The 20,399-nt window shown below is 40.1% G+C and overlaps 1 protein-coding gene across 1 annotated transcript in view; it reads left to right on the top strand.

Annotated features, from left to right (window-relative positions):
• The window catches only part of man1a2 (mannosidase, alpha, class 1A, member 2), a 132,108-nt gene that overhangs the window by 23,943 nt on the left and 87,766 nt on the right, over positions 1 to 20,399 (top strand). The window contains exon 3 of the mRNA XM_020631969.3: positions 5,337 to 5,598. Within this exon, the coding sequence (XP_020487625.1) occupies positions 5,337 to 5,598 (262 nt within the window). The remainder of the gene's footprint in view (positions 1 to 5,336; positions 5,599 to 20,399) is intronic.

Here is a 20,399-nt window from a genome sequence, read left to right as displayed (position 1 = left end):
AACTTTTAGCCTCTGAAATATGAAATATTTAAGAATACAGAACAACAACATTAGATCATAACTAATCGGTATGTCCGGAGATTTAAATAATAAATACGCTGATGTGCCACATGCGTAATTGCGCACAGCAGACACACTTAGGCCAGACTACATGTGACATAATATAATAATAAAGAAATCCGGCGGCTCTAAGACAGAGTCAGGTTCTTCTTTTATGTAAGTGTTAAATTCTTATGTTTGGAAAGTAGGATAGTCGGATGAGAAGTACACATTAGACTGTGTTTGATCAAACACTTTATTCATGTGATGCAGGACGTTTCAGGTTTCTCTTTTCTATTAAAGTCTAATGAATGGCAAGCACGATGCCCGCCTTGTGCAGCCGACGTTATTCGACACAGATGCAGGCTCGCCTGCACCACTTGGGCCTGATATTGAGGCTGAACCGATGAAGGAAGCCACTCGCTCCTTGATCTGGGATTATTTCAAGTGGGGTCCGGCTGGCGTCCTCCGGTCCGGGAGCTGCTTCTTTTAAGACCTGCAACACTAGGCTACTTTGTAGTGATCGTATGGTCTCACCAGGTTTTTTAAACTAAAAGTATAAAAAATGTATTATATAATAGCCTAGGTTATGTACGTTACATATCACGGATGTTAAATTAAATGTTAAAAACTCCGCTGGAGTTCGGCTATCCACACCAACACTGTTGAGATTTCCATCCAGACTCATTTCTTCTGAAGCTCTTTAATTCTACATTTCAGGCTTCCAGACAACACAATGTTATTCCTCTTTCCCTGTTATGGTGTCACTCATGTCATATCTCGTTTCTCTTCTTTGCCGTATTACGTGTTCCCATGCTGCAAACTCTGGGGGCGGGGACAGCTAAATGGTGAAGATATAGGGGCTTGGTATTTAAATGACGATCATTTCCAGCCGCCACACTTTTCAACACTGGGTCATGCGTACGCTGTGATCAGCCAGATACGCACATTTCATAGGTCCCACGTGGACCCTGCCGTACGATGATTTCTACACCAAAATCTGCGCTGGTTTCTACACCAGATTGATAAATGAGGGCCAATATTTGTGTCTTTGTCAAAGTCATTATGTCAGGCTGCTGTTGATGTTTTCTTAATTGCATGTTTGACATCATATGAGACTCAAAAGGAATCCTTGGAGATGCTAGTGCGAGTATGATAATGGCTTGGAGGGGAGAGAGAGGGAGAGAGAAGAGTGACATGAGATTAAAGGAGGAGGAAGAGGAGGAGGGGGAGTATACAGGGAGAAGTGCAGAAGGCTAATGCTATTTGTGTGGGAATGAGTTTTCTGCAGGATTGCTTGTGGACTGTTTCCAAAGCTGCACGTTTGTGAAGTGGGTATGCTAGGGTTTTGTTTCCGTGACAACGAGCTGACTTAATATGTATATGCACACATACATGGAGTGGAATCAGCATCCATTAGGAGATGATGGTGTCAGCTTAACCTGCTCATTTTCTTCTGTCATGCTCTCCTGCACCTTATAAACATACACATACAGTAAATGTGAGCACTTACACAGACATTAGCCCATCTTCCAACATCGGCACTGTCGTGTAAATATCACATCTAAATGCACGTTGCTTAAGGCGCACTTACTCACAGAGGCACAGAGGAGGTGTGTCACTCTCTGGGTGTAGACACACAAACACACACACACACACAAACTGCAAGATTGTATTCATTACTACACAGACACCTCATCACAGACCTTGAATTAGAAAATGCAAATAAGCAAACACACACACATTTGACGCAACCACACACGCTTCCTGTACTATGACATGAACATGAAATTCTCACAATGTTAATACAGCACACACTGGAATAATTATTACAAATGCATACATTCATTGGCACCAGCATACACACAGTAATTGCCATCTTAGTGTTGCAAAAAATGTTTTCTATCAATTAAAGTCGCACACGCTGAGTTGTGATTTGAATATTTATGAGTTGTTTCCAGGGTGATGTTGCGTCGCTGTTTATTTTGGTCTCTGTTGGCCCCATATTCAGCATCATGATATCATTATGAAATGGATGCACATTGTGTTGTTTGAAAACTTGCGCCTCTTTCTGTGTTTCCTGCACTTTATTATTCTCATCAGCTTTGCGTCACAGCTTTTGTTCCTTTTCTCATCGCTGTCTTTCACTTTCTATTTGCTGGTGATTCTTACTCTTATATTTCTTTTCCACATCTTTCTTTTCCTCCTTTTTTCTCATATCATTCAGCACCTCTCTTTCATGGTTGCTTTGCAGACCTTTTTATCAGGTTGAGCCATCGTGTCTCATAAATCTAGTCTTAAGTAAAGACATCTGCTTTAATGTAGGCTGACGCAAAACTCACTTTTCTTCTCTCTCCAGCACAATTTTCGATCATCTGTAATTTGCATTCATGTTCTGTGTCTAAATGTGCAGTTGTGATATCTGAGATAGTGGGAAAATATACCAATTCTGACCCTAAATTGCAGCTTACAGGAAAAAGCATTGATAAAAGCAAGACTCTACACAAGCTAAGAGCAGTGTAAGAAAACATTACATGCAGGAGTTAATGGATAAATTACACATATTGAGCAGTTTGCAGTGACTCTTCTTGGCCCACACCAATAACACAGATTTAAAATGTTTTTTCTCTCTCTCTTTTGCAAGTCCATTTTTGTATTTTTTAAACAGGATAAAGACACCCAAAAATCTGTTTTTAAGCATCTGCACTGGCAATATATTTTTGGGCAGTCTTTTTATTTATACTAATTGTTTTGACAGGACATTAAAGATGGAAACACATTAGAACGTGAATATTAAAGGTCACATATTATACAAAATACACTATTCTCCCTAGTCTGTCTACAAACCCCCCAATTATGAGAAAAGTCCACCCTCTCCGTCTTCTTCCACTTTTCAGAAGATGCGTGCTCAAACAGGCCGTTTGGAGATTTTTCCTTCATGACATCACAAAGGGTGTTTGTTCTGCCCTCTGAGTCTGCCTTCTCACCCTAAACAATAGGACATGGAGCGAGAAAGCCCGAGCCACCCAAGCCCTTCCAGAGAGGGGGCGTGGTCAGTCACAGCTCATTTACATTTAAAGGTACAGACACAGAAAGAGCCTGTTCTGAGCAGGGCTGAAATAGAGGGGTTTATAGACATGATCAAATACAGGATCAGAGTGGATTTAGAGCAAGGAACTTCACAGACATGGTATTAGGACATCTTGGACTTATTTTAACTGGTTAAAAAGGATTATAATAAAACCCCCACAGACTCTCTGTCCTGGATCAGTTCCTGCTGTAGCATTTTTTCAGTGGAGTGAAGTTTTTTCAGAAAATATATATCGAATTTTATATCATTCTTTCTTTAAACACCTGCAAAAAGACACAATTTAGAAACTTAGCTAGCACTTTGCCAATCACAGGAACAATCTGAGTAAAAAGGCACTTTTCTCATTCGACCAAGAAAACTGGAATATCCATGTCCCTCATACTAGTCCCAGTTGTCCCCAAATTTGTCGAAGCCCACCTCTACCGTCCTTCCTAGGGCCAAGGACGTGTACCATACTTGAGCACGGTATAGAGCACTTACACTCATCAAACAAACTGGAATTTGGGGGTCAGCCATGCTTGTGCATGGATGTGAGTGTGCCCTTGGAGGGGAACACACACACTAACACATTCTTAGTATTATTTTCACATTTCCTAAAAGATGTTGCGCTGAAGAGCTCTGTTGTGCTTGCAGCTGAGTCCACAAGGATCTCAGCAGGTCCTAAGTTCCTCCCACAGTTCCTGCGTTTATCACACAGGAGGTCATTAATAAACACACTCACATGTTTGCACTCAGCTGACACAAACCGTTATTTTCCAGATTGTTTTTTTTTTTTTAACGTTGTTTGGACTTGGCACTCGCATTTAACGATTTTAACACTTTTAAGTTGTGACTGAAATGTGAGCACAAACAAATAAACTGCTTGATCCTGGATACTTCACAGTGAAGTTAATTTTGGAACTGACAGTTTTAATCAATGTAACAGGCTTCATGAAAATAATTAACAATGACACAGGCATCATGGGAAATTAATCTTCTGTTTGTTCCTTTTTTCTACTTAATTTCTGCCCTACTTGGTTGCTATAATATTTGTGTTTAGTATTTAAGTCTGTTACCATGAGTAAAGCATTAAATATGAAAACACTTAAAGAAGCACAACACATTCAAATTGATTAAATATGTATTTAAAGGCTAAAACAGCCATAGTTGATTGATTAGACCAAAAATACAATTTTATATGCAACAAATAAATTCCATCTTTAAATTCCTATTATTCCTCCCACACTGTGGGTTTTCATGATAGATTCAACGGGTATAGTCAACAGCAGTCACTCACAACACCAGAGCTTTGCCAACATTGTGCCAACAATATTGCCTGGGATTGTCCACATGTTAGCAAAGTGAGTTTCAGAGATGATTTTTCCAGTTTTCATCCTCGAAGATCAGTACAGTCTCCTCATCCTTCTGTCACCTTTGCTTCGGCACCCCGCTGGGTTTGTTTTCCATTACTGACCCACATCCTCATGGGGATAGAGTTATGTAAACACCTGGGGGCTTGTAACGCCATGTGAAACCAAAGGTGATGTTTCTCATTTTTGGCACTGCATCCTCCCTCCTCATTGTGTTCCTCCTGTCCTGTCCGTACACCTGTCCTATTTCCTGGAGCTGATGTAACTGCAGAGTGGAGGGGCGGGGGTTTCGGTTTCCCCTGAGAGACTGATGTTTTCATACCATAATGATCTGAATTAGAAAAGGGTTTGTTTGAGGCTGGTTTTCTGCAGCTGTTTATTGCAGAGGCATCTTAACGTGTTTATTCCGGCACCACCTCTACTTACATCATAATGATTTGTATTATTTTATCAAAGTTAAGGGTGACACAAATATCGATTATGCTGCTGATTTATCAAATAACTGTTTCATCAAGTGTGTGAGAGATGTCTTTCAGTTAAATAGTTCATTGTTGCAGCTCTAATAAGATTTTTAGAAACACATACCTAACATTTGTCTTCTTATGTTCCCATCTCCTTTACATCTTCTCCCCAAAGGATTATTATTTTTTAAGTTAAAATTAGCATATTTAAAAAAAAAATGAAACCTCTCTTCCCAGCTGTATTCTCTAAACACTTTTCTTGTGTCAGAATTGCTTGAAATAACCCTTTGTATGCTAACCCCCGAAGGACTGGGAGCCACTTTGTCAAAGCTAGCAGTAATCCAAACACTTAATTAAAGAAAAACTCACCTCCTGCCTTTATCCTGTCTCCCACAGGGAGGAGGAGGAAAGCCTGCGGGACAAGATCCGGGCAGACCACGAGCGGGCGCTGCAGGAGGCAAAGGAGAAGCTGAGAAAGTCCCGTGAGGAGCTGCAGGCGGAGATTCAGACGGAGAAAAACAAAGTGGTGGAGGACCTGAAGAAGAAGGTTGTAGGGCCTAAACCTTTGCCACCTGTTCCAATGCCCCAAGTGGTGGGCGTCAGTGACGGAGAGCCTCCTGAACCTGACGTCAAAGAGAAACGTGACAAGATCAGAGAGGTGAGACACACTTTGATCATTGCTGTACAAATCCAACTGATATGAAGGTTTGATTTATTTTGGTGCATACACAGCTATCAGCACTGGATTGATGCTGGTTATTATTTCACGGCTTCTTACTGATGGGCTACAAACCCTAGAGAACCATCTTATCATGACTGCAGCAAAAGCAATCAAACAAACAACGTCCCAAAACTGCACTTGTATATAGATTTGACATCACTGCATATGTACAGGAATCTCCTTCACAATGCAAGCTATGCCGTTTTAGGAAATACCAAATCTATGTACCGGTACTATACATTCAGTCCCCTGCTGACATTCAGGTCTGCTTTGCATTAAAATGTGAGCCTCCCCCATTTAATTGACCTGCCACTTATCTGAACTTTGGATCCTTTAAACGTGTAAACTCCCTCTCGTAGCTAATATTTGGGATTTATTTACAAATCTGTTTAATTAGTAAGAGCTCAAATGTGAGAAACTGATGCCATGCTTTATAGAATTAATGAGAAATGCAAGCACATTCTGTGTACAAATGCAACGCTGCTCAGATCAGATTTGTTTGTTTGAGGGTTCACATTGCTTTTTAAATGTGACCCTCATCAGACTCCTGTGGGAATCCACATATGATAGTGGCTACAAACTGGTTCAAAAAGATCATATTACATGTCATGTGCTGTTCACACTGTCGTAAAAAAAAATCATATATAAAGAGGCACATATGAGCAAAAAAAATCTGATTCAGGACAGGTCACTTTTTCCTGCAGTGTGAACGGAGCCTTAGTGTCTGATATGAGGCCCACACAGGATTTCTGTTTTTTGTCCACTATAATAGTTTGGTTAACATCTGAATTAGTGCCACCAGCTCACAGTGAAAATCAATGAGAACACTTACAGTCTTGCAGGATTGATCTCTGCCTGTGTAAGGGCCAGTTTGTGCTCAAACTGTACGTCTGAATACATTCCTGCCTTACGTCTGCCTCAGTGCCAGCTTTTATTTAAGGCAACAGCGAGCCAGACGGACAGCACCTGCACAGAATGCAGATGGTGCTATCTGGTCCTGCTCTCCATAGACACTATGCCAACCCTAGTCCATCTCTCTCTTTCTCTCTTTTTTTTTTTTTCTCTGCGTCTATCCTTCTTGTCTCCCCACTGCAAGTTCTCCTGCATAATTACCTCATATCGTCTCTCATGAACCAGCACTTGGAGTCAGAACACTCGCCACACACGGGAGCTGGCCCATTCACTCCGAAACCCGCCTTTGTCTCTAAATGCCCCTTTTGTTACCTTCATAATTGCCATTCAGAGAGAATGCCATACACTCCCAAATGAGCACCAAAGTAGCAGCTGTATGGGCCACAGTTCAGCACACAACAGCACTCTCCCCTTTTCCTGATTGCCTTGTGATTCCAAGGAGAAATCATAATCGCACACTGCTACACAATAGTAAAGACTGCAGCGCTCTTCTTTTCTCTCTTTAAATCTTGGCTACAGGCTACCATTTGGCCTAAATTCTGATGCTGTAAAGTCCATTGAGTATCCACATCCATCTTTCTCTGTCACCAGACGTGTTTCATTTAGAAAAACGGGAGTCAGATCGATACTAAACGAGCCAATTTTTTAAAATTTGATATGTTGTCTGTTCGGCCCTACCTGTTTCATATCTCAGCGTAATGCTAGTGAAAATAGTTTGATTCCATTGCCCCATTAAAGCTTAACTGTTGTACGATGCCCTCTTTCACTTATTTCCTGTTGTTCATGAACCTATCACTGATTCACAAAGGTTGAATGGCGACGTAATTTATCTAAATAAAGTTGCAGCTTGCTGGATTTTCTTTTTTTTTGTCAAGATGCTTACAACATTCAAGCTGCTACTTGTCCCTTCCAGTGTAGACTTACCATCACATAAAATGTATGCTATCAAATCATTGGATGTTACATCTCCAGTCTGATCTCGCTCAGTTAAAATGAGAAAATACAGTCATCTAACTTGTACATATTATGTATTCATTATGGACATAGAGTGATAATATTGACATTTCGCTACGGGATAGCAAGACCCTTGCATGCTATAAGGACACGTTATGCAACAGCTACATATTGAGTAACATATTCAGAAAGTGTCCAACAAAGACATTGCTTTCTGAACAATTATAGAAGTCCTACCATCTCTTTTTAATGGTGGTTGATGTCATCCTCAGCTCCCAAAGGAAAGAGCGAACAGACCTCAATATCGGCCGTATTCCTGAGCATTTTATTGGTGCTGTAGTTTAGCTGTTACCTACTGATTGTACTTCTTTGAGGCAGCTGCTATATCTGCTACTGGGTCCAATGACTCACACCTCCTCAAAGCCAAGTCCTGTCCTGTGGACTTTGTCACACACTTGCCCAAATGGAAACAGATGAGAGGAAGACGTCAACATGTGCTAAACCACAGAAAGGTTTCAGATCATTTTTGTTGGAGTCTTATTGCAACATTCTTGTTTTTCCCCCCGGATTCTTATTATTAATAATAATAATAATAATAATAATAATAATGATACTAATAATAATATCTTTATTTATATTGCACCTTTAAAAACAAATGTTTACAAAGTGCTGTGACAGACAGAGCAAATACAGCAAAACAACAACAGAACAGAGATCAACAGAGAGGGCAAAGTTGTAAAAATGCAAATAACAGGAATAAGACAGATTCAACAGGCAGGTATGGAGAGGCAGTTCAGTACAGTGAGGGAAAATTAGTTTAAAATCAATCAGGAGAGAACCAAATTAAAATTGAGGGAGAGTGGGACGACATCATCTCCAGTCTGATCTTAAGCGCTTAAATGCGCTGAAACAGTTTGACTCGGCTTATCAGTGCATCTCAATAAATCCCTGCTAAAATAATCTGCTTTATTTAGCTTGACTTGGTGATAACGGCACCTTGTACTTTGTGTCTCTTTAAAAGTATTTGAGTAGTCTTCATCTGGGATTTGTAAATGCAAGAGCTTCTGGTTGTGTTGATCAAGAGATATTTTTGGCCTCTTTAGTCCATCTGAGGGCGTGGAAATCAGGGAAATCTTTCACATCCAGCAGGGTACTTCTGTTGCTCTGTGGCACAGTCAAGCCCTTTGTTACTCCAGAAATATAAAAAGACCTCATTTTATGCGGTCCAAATGCATATTTTATTGACTGTACATTACATAAAAACCCTCCCTTTTCATCCACTTCCATTAGCTCAGAACTCTGTTCTCTTTAGCCTTTTCTGCTAATCACACAACAGGGACATTAGTGTCCATTAAACCTTTGTCTGCAGATGGAGAGAGCTTGAAAGCAATTAAAGAAAAGGAACGGAGTGAACCACTATTAACTGTTCCAGTACTATTCACCTGTCACATCATGAGGTATCGTTATCTGAGAGCTGTTGGAATCAACAGGCTCATTCAGTTAATGGGCCGTGATGCAAAGGCACAGTTTAACACAGTCTAAGAATAATGGTTAAAGAAAAAAAAATTGTATTACCGGTAGTCCTAAAATTTGTAAAGTCAAGGAGAGCATATGTAAATCATTTAAACCTCAAAGTAAAGGTATTATATCCACAGTTTTTTTGGCGTGCGTGCGTGTCTCTAACTTGCTTACAATATAATATTATACAGAAAATTTGTTGTCACAGCTTTGCACAGTTGGCGCAGAGGTATAGATTTATTAGAACGTAGCACAGGAAGAAACATATACAGTAAACAATGAAAGAGGCTAGTCAGTTTGGAAGAGACTCAATAGCAGAGGGAACAAAGCCTTTTTTAAAGCGTGCCCTCTTCCAGGTCAGAGTCCTGTATCTCCAACCTGATGGAGAGGGGTGGATTGAGTGGGTGAGAGGGGTCCTGGGTTATGGTGAGTGCTCTGTGAGTCGGGGCTTTGTAGTTGAGATGTGAGAGGTAATGGGTGGGTAGACCGATGATTTTTGAAGCAATATTTGTGATCATGCGGGGTTTTTTTTGTCCGCAACAGCATGTTGACAAAAAAGGGTGAGCAGTAGAGGAGGACGGGTTGGATGAGGCATTTATACAGAAGTAATAGGAGGTGAGGTGAGACGGACACAGCTTTAGATTTGAGTTTGGCCTAAAAGTCTATGTTGGCAGTGATTGTGAGAATCAGTGGTGTGTTGATTAAAGCCGAGTTTATTGTCCTGGGTGAGTCCAAGATAGTTGAAGGAGTTGACCATTTCAAAAGCTAGGCCAACATTTTTGATGTTTTCTTTGGACAGTTCGACTTTTTGACAGTCTGGTTTATAAGGTTTGGGATCTGATTAATGGAGGATGGCATTACAGATCAACAGCTCCTTATTTGATATTTTTATGCTAAATTCAGATCAAACATGTCTCAAAACCTTCAATAAACTCTTCTTAAAGTTAACTACAAAGCTGTCCTAGTTTTCACTCTCACGTCAGGTTCTGTTAGCCAACTTGTATAATCTGTATGGCAGATAACTGCATTGCATTGCAGAGCCATCAAAACCTTGAAAAAGAAAAGAAGAATCATTGACATCTAAGTCTCCTGGCCTACTTCAGCTTGTTGTAAGGCAGTGTGTGTTTCAAAGATTGTGGATATGACTGCCAACTTTGCTTCCCAGTCACTCAGCTGTGACTGTTGAGTGAAAAGCAAACTACTACAGATCTTTGGCCAACATTGGTGAGTTAGGGTGTGCGTAGACAACTCCTGCAGAGCTATGGACTGTGGCTGTAAAGCCCAGATAAATCGATGGCCACCGCGGCCCTGTTTAAGTGCAATCTAAATGGTGCGGCTATCCAGATGTATTGGCCCATGAGGAGACATCATAGGTTTCCGATGGCAATGTGGAAATTCTGCAGAGATGAAACGAGTCCTCCCTTTCTCCATATATTTTACTTAACCCTCTTTCTTTCTCTCCGATGTCCTCCTTCATCCTCTCTGATACTTGCTCTCTGCAAAGCCTTGACAGCGTTGGCAGATGGCCTTGTATATGGATTGCATACCGGGCCAATACTGTATATTGTGTGTGTGTGTGTAACGGGAATTGCCTCAGGGGTAGGACACAGCTCAGCTTTCATCATTCATTGCTCTCTGTGTCTTTCTAATTATTTCCACTCTCTTGCTTGTCTCCTCTCACTTGCTGCTTTTCTTATCACTTTTTGTTTTCACTTCAGTTTGTCTTTCTCACCATCGCCTCCAACAGTCTCTTCCCTCCTGTCTCCCTTTCTTACACCGCTCAGTTTCATTTGGCAGACTCCTCAAAGGAATCTTCCTCACACAGCCGCTCTTGCATAAGACTCATAAAATCATATGTTTTCATAGGGATTGTTGTATTGATTTGTGCTGAGCAACGATCGCTTTCTGTCTGCAGACAACACAGTATATCATTTGACTCTAACAGAATGAGCAGCGTTAAAAGAAACCACCTGGGGAGTATGACAGAAAAGGTTTAAAATGATACACCCATGCCTTGTCTTCATGTTGACGTTCTTTATGTTATGTCATTTTTAATAGATATAAATGCGGATGACTGGGTGAACTATAACGACGGCTTGTGTGATTTTTCAGAGAAATACTTTTTGTCCTGTGTTGCAGAGAAATTGAACAAAGGTTGTGAGAGAACGCAGAGAGATAAAACGAAGCCCAGAAAGTTGAGCAAATATTGAGAGATCTCTTATTAAATCGGCAAAGTGAAGTTTTGGATAAAAAAACTTTGGCCCTGAACTTTTTTTCACCTTTTTGTGAAACTATTCCGACTGAGCATGTATTCAGCCGCCTTATCAAGTCGTGAAGCGTGTGTATATGAAACACCTACAAGTCTTTGAATTACACATTCTTCTCCTTGTTTTCTTATTCAATAGAAACAAAAAGTATTGAACTTGAAAGGTAGACTCCCCTTTCCTTTTTTTGCTGTATCTTCTTTTTTTGTAATACGCAGTCTTGATCTTCATGTGTCTTTTTCCTTTTCAAATCTAAAATAAGCCCACTTCAGCTGCTGTTTCTTTTTGGAAGAGAAGCCCCGAAGTAATTTTCATCTGTTTTTCCTACCTTTTCAAATCCCCTCTCCCTCTGTATCATCTTTACATAGATTAATTGTACTTAGAAAGATACTCTTCTTTTTCCAATTTGTATTTCTGAGTCACACAATCATTCAAGTGGAAAGGTAATATTTTGTAAAAGCTTTTGTGAATATCCTTTTGTTCTGACTTTTATACATTTGACAGTATAATAGTATAGTATAATGCAATCAAATTCATCAACACAACAAACCATTGCCTATAAAGTCAAATAATATTTCAGCCCCATATTTCAATGACTCCAGCGTTAATTTAATTGAAGAGTCAAACTGTCCACTGTGACAAAACTCCTCGCACACTGTTAAGATTAGGGGTGTGAACGGTTACAAATAATTGTAAACGGTTACACAACGTCATTTTTTTCGTGTACACGGTTAGCCGTTTTTTTATTGATAAAAAAAGAAAAGTGGACCGCAATCGCGCTATACAACCAATGGAGGGTGCGGCCGCTTTTCAGATAGATTCCTCTGCATCACTGCCGCAACTCAAAGTTGTCATACAGATACAATTGTGCTTTATAAAGTAGGCTAAATAAGTAACACAGAAAACTTGCCATAGAAGTTATACGAGCAGGGTATGTCTGTCTGTGAATGGCTCAGTGCGCATGTGTGTGGGTGGGGGGAGCGAGTGAGGAGAGAGAGAGAACGAGGCGAGTGTGTGTGTTCGACAGGTGTGTTTCGGCAGGTGTGTGCGAGAGGCAACGTTATGATGCCGGGGGCCGTAGCAGAATAAGCAGGAGAAATCAGAGTCATGATGTTAAGTGTATGTACAGTTCAAGCTCTGCGAGCGTTATAAACGGCCCCGTACCTCAAAATAACAAGCCAGACTCTCCGTGTCTGTTTACGCCTTGCTGCACCCCAGTGAAGGTTAGGGTTAAGGGTTAGCCCCGAAGTTGAGGACTACAACTTTGCCCCTGGAGCAGAAAAATAAGTCTCCCCTGTGCGCCCTGACCACGGTTGGAACGCGAAGCAGGAAGGTTAACACTCCGCTTAGGAATGTGCTTAAATTCAGCTGGTTGTCTCGTCGTAGTCGAATGGGCCTGACCCGCGGGACTGCGCAATCCAACATTTATCACGTGCATTTGTGAGCGCAGTAACTTTGTCATAGTGGAACATTTGTAGCTTAATTTATCTCTAAATAAATAGTATGTGTTATTTTTGATCAGAGATGATTGAGTGCGTGTCTCTAAAACATTTTAAAATAATAAAAAAATAAAAAAACAGATTTTCCCTAAACGGTGATGATTTACTAACCGGTTATATGTTTACATGTGAAATTAAAGTGTCTTAATGTATGAAAATTGAAATGGGAAATGGGCAAGAATCCTGAAGTGGGACAGACCTGTGAGCCAAAACTAAAACTTAACTGTGTTTGACAGGAGTAGTAAATGGGACTTCCTCTATTAGGTGTAAGGCAGAAGGCATCCAAGTTGTTATTAGTCCAACAGCGTGAGATAGTTAGCCTCACCAATTAGAGCTCAGGTGATGGAGAGAGAGTGGCAATGAAGCTGGCAGAGGACAGAATCATATTACAATGTCTCTTTGTCCTCCCTGGGCTGCAGAAGAACATCTCTTATCTCCAGCTGTTTTATTTTCAACCACTTATTCAGCACTCAAATATAATCCCATGTCATCATATTTTAGAGAGCCAAGATCACAGGGAGAGGATTTATCTTTTATGTTTATCAAAATGCATGCCTGAGTATGTGTTTATCTGACTTTCTGCGATTCATTCGTAGGCTATATCATAAATAATTGCCAAAGCCTGGCGGATTTTGTTTTGTTATCCGTCCAACTCCGTGAGAAATAAACAAGTAGCAACCTGCATAGTAGGGGATCATAGATCAAGCTATGTTTTCCTCTTAAGAGCAGAAGAGCAGGCAGGGTAGAAATGCTTTTATGTCTACTATACCTCTGATGTCTGACATTTCAGAATTTGCTCCCAAAGAGCTCGGCGGCAGGCTGGAATTTAGAGTGGGTTCCTGCAAGTCCTCAGAGACTAAACAAAACGTTGCATGTGTAGGATGTTGTATTCTTTTTATGAATGTTGGACGCATGAGTAGGGAGGAAATGTATTTGAAAAACAATTCATCATGTGAAATTAAGGTATCTTTACATTAGGGAGGTATGTTTTTCAAAAGGCCGGTCGTGGCTGGATGATGTTTCCATCTGAATTTAGCAGACAGAAGTATTAAAGGAGGGACATTAAAGAGGCTAAAATTAATAAAAGCAATTCTTTCAGGCTGATTTGAGACCTATTTAGGGAATCTTTAGTGTTTTTCCTACCTTAACCGAAGTATCAAGCAAAGGAACATTTAAATACAGAAATCAGATTTGCTGTTTCCTTCCATTTCGGTTGTTCACAATTTGTGTTTCCTCTCACCAATCCATTGAAAGGACTTAATTATAACTCTTCTTTTTTGAGCAAGAACTACTTCGTATTCAGAGTGATGAAACATTAAACCTCTGTGGTAGCAACACCTTGACGCATTTTTGTTCTTTAAACATCATGTCAATCTAAATTGGTCAAACAGATTATACTTTAGTTCTTACACATATTTACTCGCATGTGCTTGCTAAGCTACAGTGGAAGTCCAATCAATGTTTTGTTGTCATTATCATAAACATCACAACATCAAACTTAAATCAATCAATAATTACATGGTATTAATCGAGTGTTCTTGGTTTACATAACACCCTGCAGACACGGAGCACCAATATTCAAACTGTTGTGAAAGTAATTCTGTGTACAGTATTTTGATTTATTTTTCAGTTCTGTTTTATAACATCTCTTTGTAAACACTGTATTTGAATGTGAACAGAAAACAACCTCATACCTCCCTCTGTTTTTATCTGCTGAAGTGATGAAGAGATAATGAGTAATGGATAATGAATGTGAGGGAGCACAGCAATTAAAGTTATCTCTCCTGCTTTGATTAGAGTCACTGCATGATCAATTGATGTCATTATTAAATACATTAATATATAACTTCCAAAATATTTGTGTCTTACTGCTTATTGCCTGTGGTTCTCTGCTGATTGCAGATTTGTTGCTTGCACCAGAGATTTTGTATGTGTGATACTAGGCAGTGTCTTTGGCAGGAAGTGTGTCATTTGAAAAGCCTTCTCTGGTTTTACACCTTATATTTAGTTAAAGTAATATGGGCCAATAATTCAGCATATTAAGTATGAGGGAAACCCTTCAAATCTGCAGTGTGGGAGTGTTTTGAATATCAGACGTGTTAGCAAAAAGGCACATCTCCAATTTGCAAAACTTGTCAGTGGTTGCCAGTTTTTCAGTATCCTCCATTTTCCATTCTTGCCAAAGTTGCATGTTGAAAGTTTCTAATTTACACATGGAGATCAGTGAACTAAAGTTGTTTTATCATCTAAAAAGCTCCTCATGGAAAGTAGTCTTAGTATTGTCTTTTTGATATTTAGAAAGTCACTCTATCTTTTATATTTAGTGTAATCTGTCTTGATTTTCAGTTTTACAAAAGATGTATTTTCCCCCAAACATTTATAAATATTCAATGCAGTGTGCCTGTGTTAGTGGAACTAAAAAAAATGTAAATACAAAATGAAGTTGAACAGAGATGAAAGCTTAAAAAAGCTTTTTCCACTTTTAGGTACAAGCCGAAATCTATAGTCACTGAATCGTACCTGTGATCTACATGAAACCAGCACGTAATGAGTAACCTGCCTGTGGCTCTTCTGCAATTAATACTTCTGATGACTCATCTTCTACCTTTTAAGCTGGTTTACTGACAAAATATGATGTTTTTTTATTCTAACCAAGGTAATAAGGATCTTAGACAGGGATTAGATGAATCATGTACCTTTTTTATTTGTATTTTGTTAGCTCAGATCAACAGTACAGAAGGATCTGTTTGTATTGAATCATTAAACACTGTTACTGCTTTGAGTTAATATCAGTTGAATGCTGTGTTAAAACCTTCCTGGACAAACTGTGGTGGCTTTCCAATTGAGGTACTTGGCTGCCATTATCTGAAAAAAAAAGAAAGAAAAGAAAGCACGGATCACTGTTAATATCAAGCAACTGATGGGGACTTACTTATAAAACAAATAAAGATGGATGGATGCATAATCAAATGAGTGAAACACCGAGCAAGTAAAGGTTATGTATGCTTAAACCCACTAAATCCTGTTATGTCATAAAATAATCAAATAGCAGAGGTAATGTAGGAAAAGGAAAACTGTCTATAAACAGTTACTCACAACTCTCACTCTCTGACAATGCCTTTGGACACTTATCATCATCACTCGTGACAATTATCCTGTGTTAAAACACAATCTAAAACATTCAGACATAATCACGTGGGCTATATATACAGTATGTAGGATCCATTTCTAGACAGCAGAGCTGCTGTATTTTAGCTAACATCTTTGAACCGTTTGGGCGTTATAAAATCAGTCTAGGCTCTTTCACTGCATAGGTTTCATTGGGAATTTATTGCCCCCCCTTGTCTGAGTGCATTGAATCTATTTACTGCAAGGAGCGATTCGGATTTTACATTCCCGCCATCCTCATGCATCTTCTGAGAGGCCTTCGGTTAAGCTAGATAGGAAGCCTCCATGGGCGAGTTGGAAGGAGATGAGAAAGTGGAGGGCGGGCTGGCGGACAGATGGGCGCTTTAAATCAGTCAAACTGACTCTGGAGGTCACTCAGAGCAGCACATAACTCCAACTCAGCTCTCCAGCTCCCCAAACCTCCCAAAGCTTGTCACTGTTTGGTTCTTCTGTGGAAGCTAAGCTGATTTTAAATTTTCTCTCAAACAATGGCGAAAGAAATAGCCTTGCACTTAGCGCTGGCTGGAAGGGGATTTATGAATATTTTTCTGCCCTGTGGTTGTCGCTATCTGTACTTTTTTAATTACGTGTATGTGTGTGTATGTAGCTGTGACACATCAGGGATATGGGTGCATGAATCATGACTGTTGGTCCTCTGGGAAGAGATTGCTGAAGGCACATGTACTTCTATTCAATAGGGAGCAGGCAATTGGCTGCCATTGTGAAGGTCACAGCTCTTAATAGATTGTGCAGTCTTGTTGGAAATCAAGAAGGGAAGGCAAAGTTTCACTTCTGAGAAAGTTAGCAGATTTTAAGTTTTTTAAAGACAATGTTTGTAGGAGGTGCTATGTTCAAAATGCCGTATTTTGCTATACATTTGAATATGTGTTTACTGTAAACACAATCAAAAAATTTGCATCACGACTTACATTCCGATATGTATTTTTTTAAATAAAAATCCAAATCAAAGTGGATTGGGCAACCTTCAGTTCCCTCCCCCCCAATCTTGACTACTCTCACAAATCCTTAAGAAATCAAAGTCTGAAAAGATGACACTTTGCAGCTTTGTTGTAACCTTCAGATACTCTTGAAGTGGCCACAACCAGAATCAGGGATTTTCAAAGAAAACTGGAGTACAAGGTTAACAGAAAATGCATTTGCTACCCCAAAATCCCCAGTGTAGAAATATTTTTCCTTCCCATGAAATTTGATACTAAAGCATTAACGCTATTATATCTGCATTTACATAGACACATTATTTTTACAATGTTTCAGTCAAAAATCAAATCATTTTGTGACCTGTCAATTGAATGTCACTTTTAATTATTGATTTGGAAACTCCATGAAACCTTCAAACAATTATTTATCAGTCTTATGAAGCATGCACTGAATTCATTTCATGCAGTTGACCATGCAATGAATTCAACAAAGTAGTAAATATATATGAGCTATCTCACACCTGCATATAACCAAACCTGTCTGGGCAGACAATCAATGTCCACTTCATTTGGAGATTTTTCAACCAATGAAATGGAAATATAAATTAAGTCTTGGGTTGGGCGACCAAATAAATTCATTAAATGAGATACTCTGCTGCCAGGCTCATCAAAGGCAGCACCGTATTGTTGGCTTCAATTTTCACTCTCAAGCTCGCCAGTCAATAAGAAAAGGGAGGGGAAGAGTGGTTTTTAATCTCCCTCAGACTCTGACCTTAATAACACAGGGCCTCTCCTGGGCTGCCAGTTATTTCCAAAGCGAGCTCGAGCATATAATGTGGCATGATTAATACATTTATAGCAACAATGCAGAGACTGGGCCACATAGAAATAATAAGCAGATCACCAGAGAACGAGATAATGGCCATTGACAAAGACGGTATTCCCAATCCTCCAGGCCCAGAGTAAGACAGGACATGGTCTATTTAATTATTCTACTGTTGTCAAAAAAAGATGATCTATGATTTTGAGTGTACTCATTGTTTATGACTGGTTGACATGCCAAACGATTCAACATATGACTCTGTGGTCTTGTCAAAATGCAAATAAAACAATCGGCTGATTTGTCCTCTAAGGTGCACAGATGATGTGGAAGTAGGAAGAGGGTCATTGTTGGTGTCTCAGAAATAACAAAAACATCCACAGTTGGAAGGATGGACTCAGCCCACGAGTGGTTGCCATGTTGGCTTTTTAATACCTAATGTACCTAATGTGAAAACGCCCTAAGACTTGGAATGAGACTGCACCAAGTAAGGTTGTTGCAGTAAAAATGGTATACTCCAAAATTCCCACATGCTGAATGATGAATGAAAAATTCTCTATCCCAATATAGATATTGGTAAGATACCATTGTTTACTTAATTAGAATATATATGTGCCCAGGCTGCAGCATCTGAGTCCTGATTTTGACCTAAAAATTGGCAACTTGTGTTAATGATAAGTTTAACAGGTGTAATAGACAACTGTTATCAAAAGTATGCATTGTAAAGTGTATATTTGTGGAGCAGATTACAGTAACTCTCAGCCTTCGAGAGTTAGGAACAGAAAGGAACAGACTGTGTTTGTCTGTCTGTGTTACTTTGGAGAGTTGTCAGGGTTGAACAGGCTCTCTTCATCCTACACCACAAGCTGCTGCTTGTTGTCACGCTCCGCTGTCCCAGATGTAATAATTCACAGTCGGTAATAACTGACAGGAGAACTAACCACCTCGACTCACTGGGAGTCACAGCTGAGTGTCACAGAGAAGACAGTTGGCTCGACAGAGAACATGGAGGATTCAGGATCGGAGCCTTTTACATGATTTAATGGACATGTCTTATATGCAGATACCCGTCCTGCACTGATTTTGATTTGATTTGGGGGATTTGAATTTAGTTTAGTTCAAGGAACAGCTTGAAACCACCATTGAGGGATGGTTGCACAGTCTCAGTGGAATACCTCAGTATTTTCCAAACAGCTATTCTGGAGCAGGTCGGCAACTACTAAAGGGAGTGATTTCCAAAAAACACAGGGATCTGAGTTTTGCTTTTGGGACTGCATATTCAGCAGGTCAAGGTACTCTATCAACCATGACTCCTTCATGAAGCCTGCTGGCTTCGCTCCTTCCAGTTAAAAAGTATCAGTCTTTTAACTGAGAGACAGCCTAACGCTTAAAGGCCTGAGACAACTGGACCAGCTATACTCTCAGGCTCACTGTCTAAAATGCAAACGGTAGGAGACAAGGGGAAAACAGTATTTAAGATCTCTGACATAATGGTGTGCACTTCTGACCACAAAGAATTGACATCTAAAAATTACCATCACAAATTAAATAGCAGCACTTTCGCAGCACCTGAATTTATGGCCTCTATCTCAAAGTTTTGAACATGATGATTTAACATGATTTCGCAACTGCATACAGTAGGCTGTAAAACCATGAAGCAGTTTTTGGCACTATAGTGGTTTGGCACTACAGAAGAGCTGTTAACCCTACATGTAGCCATTTGATACGGGGGTTTTATGTTTTATTTACTGATGCAGATGTTGTCATGCCCTTGTCACCTCATTAGACTTCTATGTCTATGACTATGGTCAAATCCAATACTTTCCCTCCTTTCCTTGTAGCTCCCAAGAAGCCGTGCTGGCGAGAGGCAGCTGTCAGAATCAATCACTGAATTTTGTAGCTTAATGTCCAATTAGTATTCCAAGGTCCTTTTTAAATAAGCAGTTTGTCAACATTGTCAAGCACCCTGCACTGTTGCGCTTGTCCTTGGCATATGGGCCAATCAGAATTTGATGAAGCATCCAATCAACACAGATCGCAGGGAGCCAGCCAACACTTTAAGTGTCCATGTCACGGTGTGTATTCATTTGATTTATAAGCTTGAGCATGTGCATGGAGTACGTCATGGAAAGCCATGAGGCCAAGAACACAATGAAGCTGCCGGCCCTTGTCTTTATTAGCTTGGCTGCCGGCCGGCTCCAAGCCGAGAGAGAGCGAGATGGACGAGGATCTGGATGCTTATGGTGGCATAAAGAGGGCAGCAGTTAGAGAGCGGGCAAAGCCTGGGAGGAGAGGAAAACAAGGTGGCTGCTGGGTAGCTGTCACCAATCTACTTAATTATATTTCAAACTGTGCACCATTTAAGCATGTGTTTATTGAAGAGTATTATAATATCAGTATATTCAGTGATGCACAATATTGCTGTTGTTTATTAGCCAATAAATCTTTGAACGCATAATGGGCGACCTTCAGATTATCCAGTAGAGGTCGCACTTTAGCACTAGTCTCCGTGACCAAAAAACAATCATTCTTTGGCAATACATCCATTGTCCCTGAGCGCACCGCCTCCCCTCCTCACTTGGCCCCTCCCTTAGTGGTTAGACTGAGTGCAGCCGTTCAGTCCAGAGATGATCCCATTCTGTTTTATTTGAAGTATTCTAGATCA

The sequence above is a fragment of the Labrus bergylta genome, chromosome 13 (genome assembly GCF_963930695.1).
Source record: "Labrus bergylta chromosome 13, fLabBer1.1, whole genome shotgun sequence".
In the NCBI taxonomy this organism is placed as follows: Eukaryota; Metazoa; Chordata; class Actinopteri; order Labriformes; family Labridae; genus Labrus; species Labrus bergylta.
This window is presented reverse-complemented; position numbering and strand designations above follow the sequence as displayed.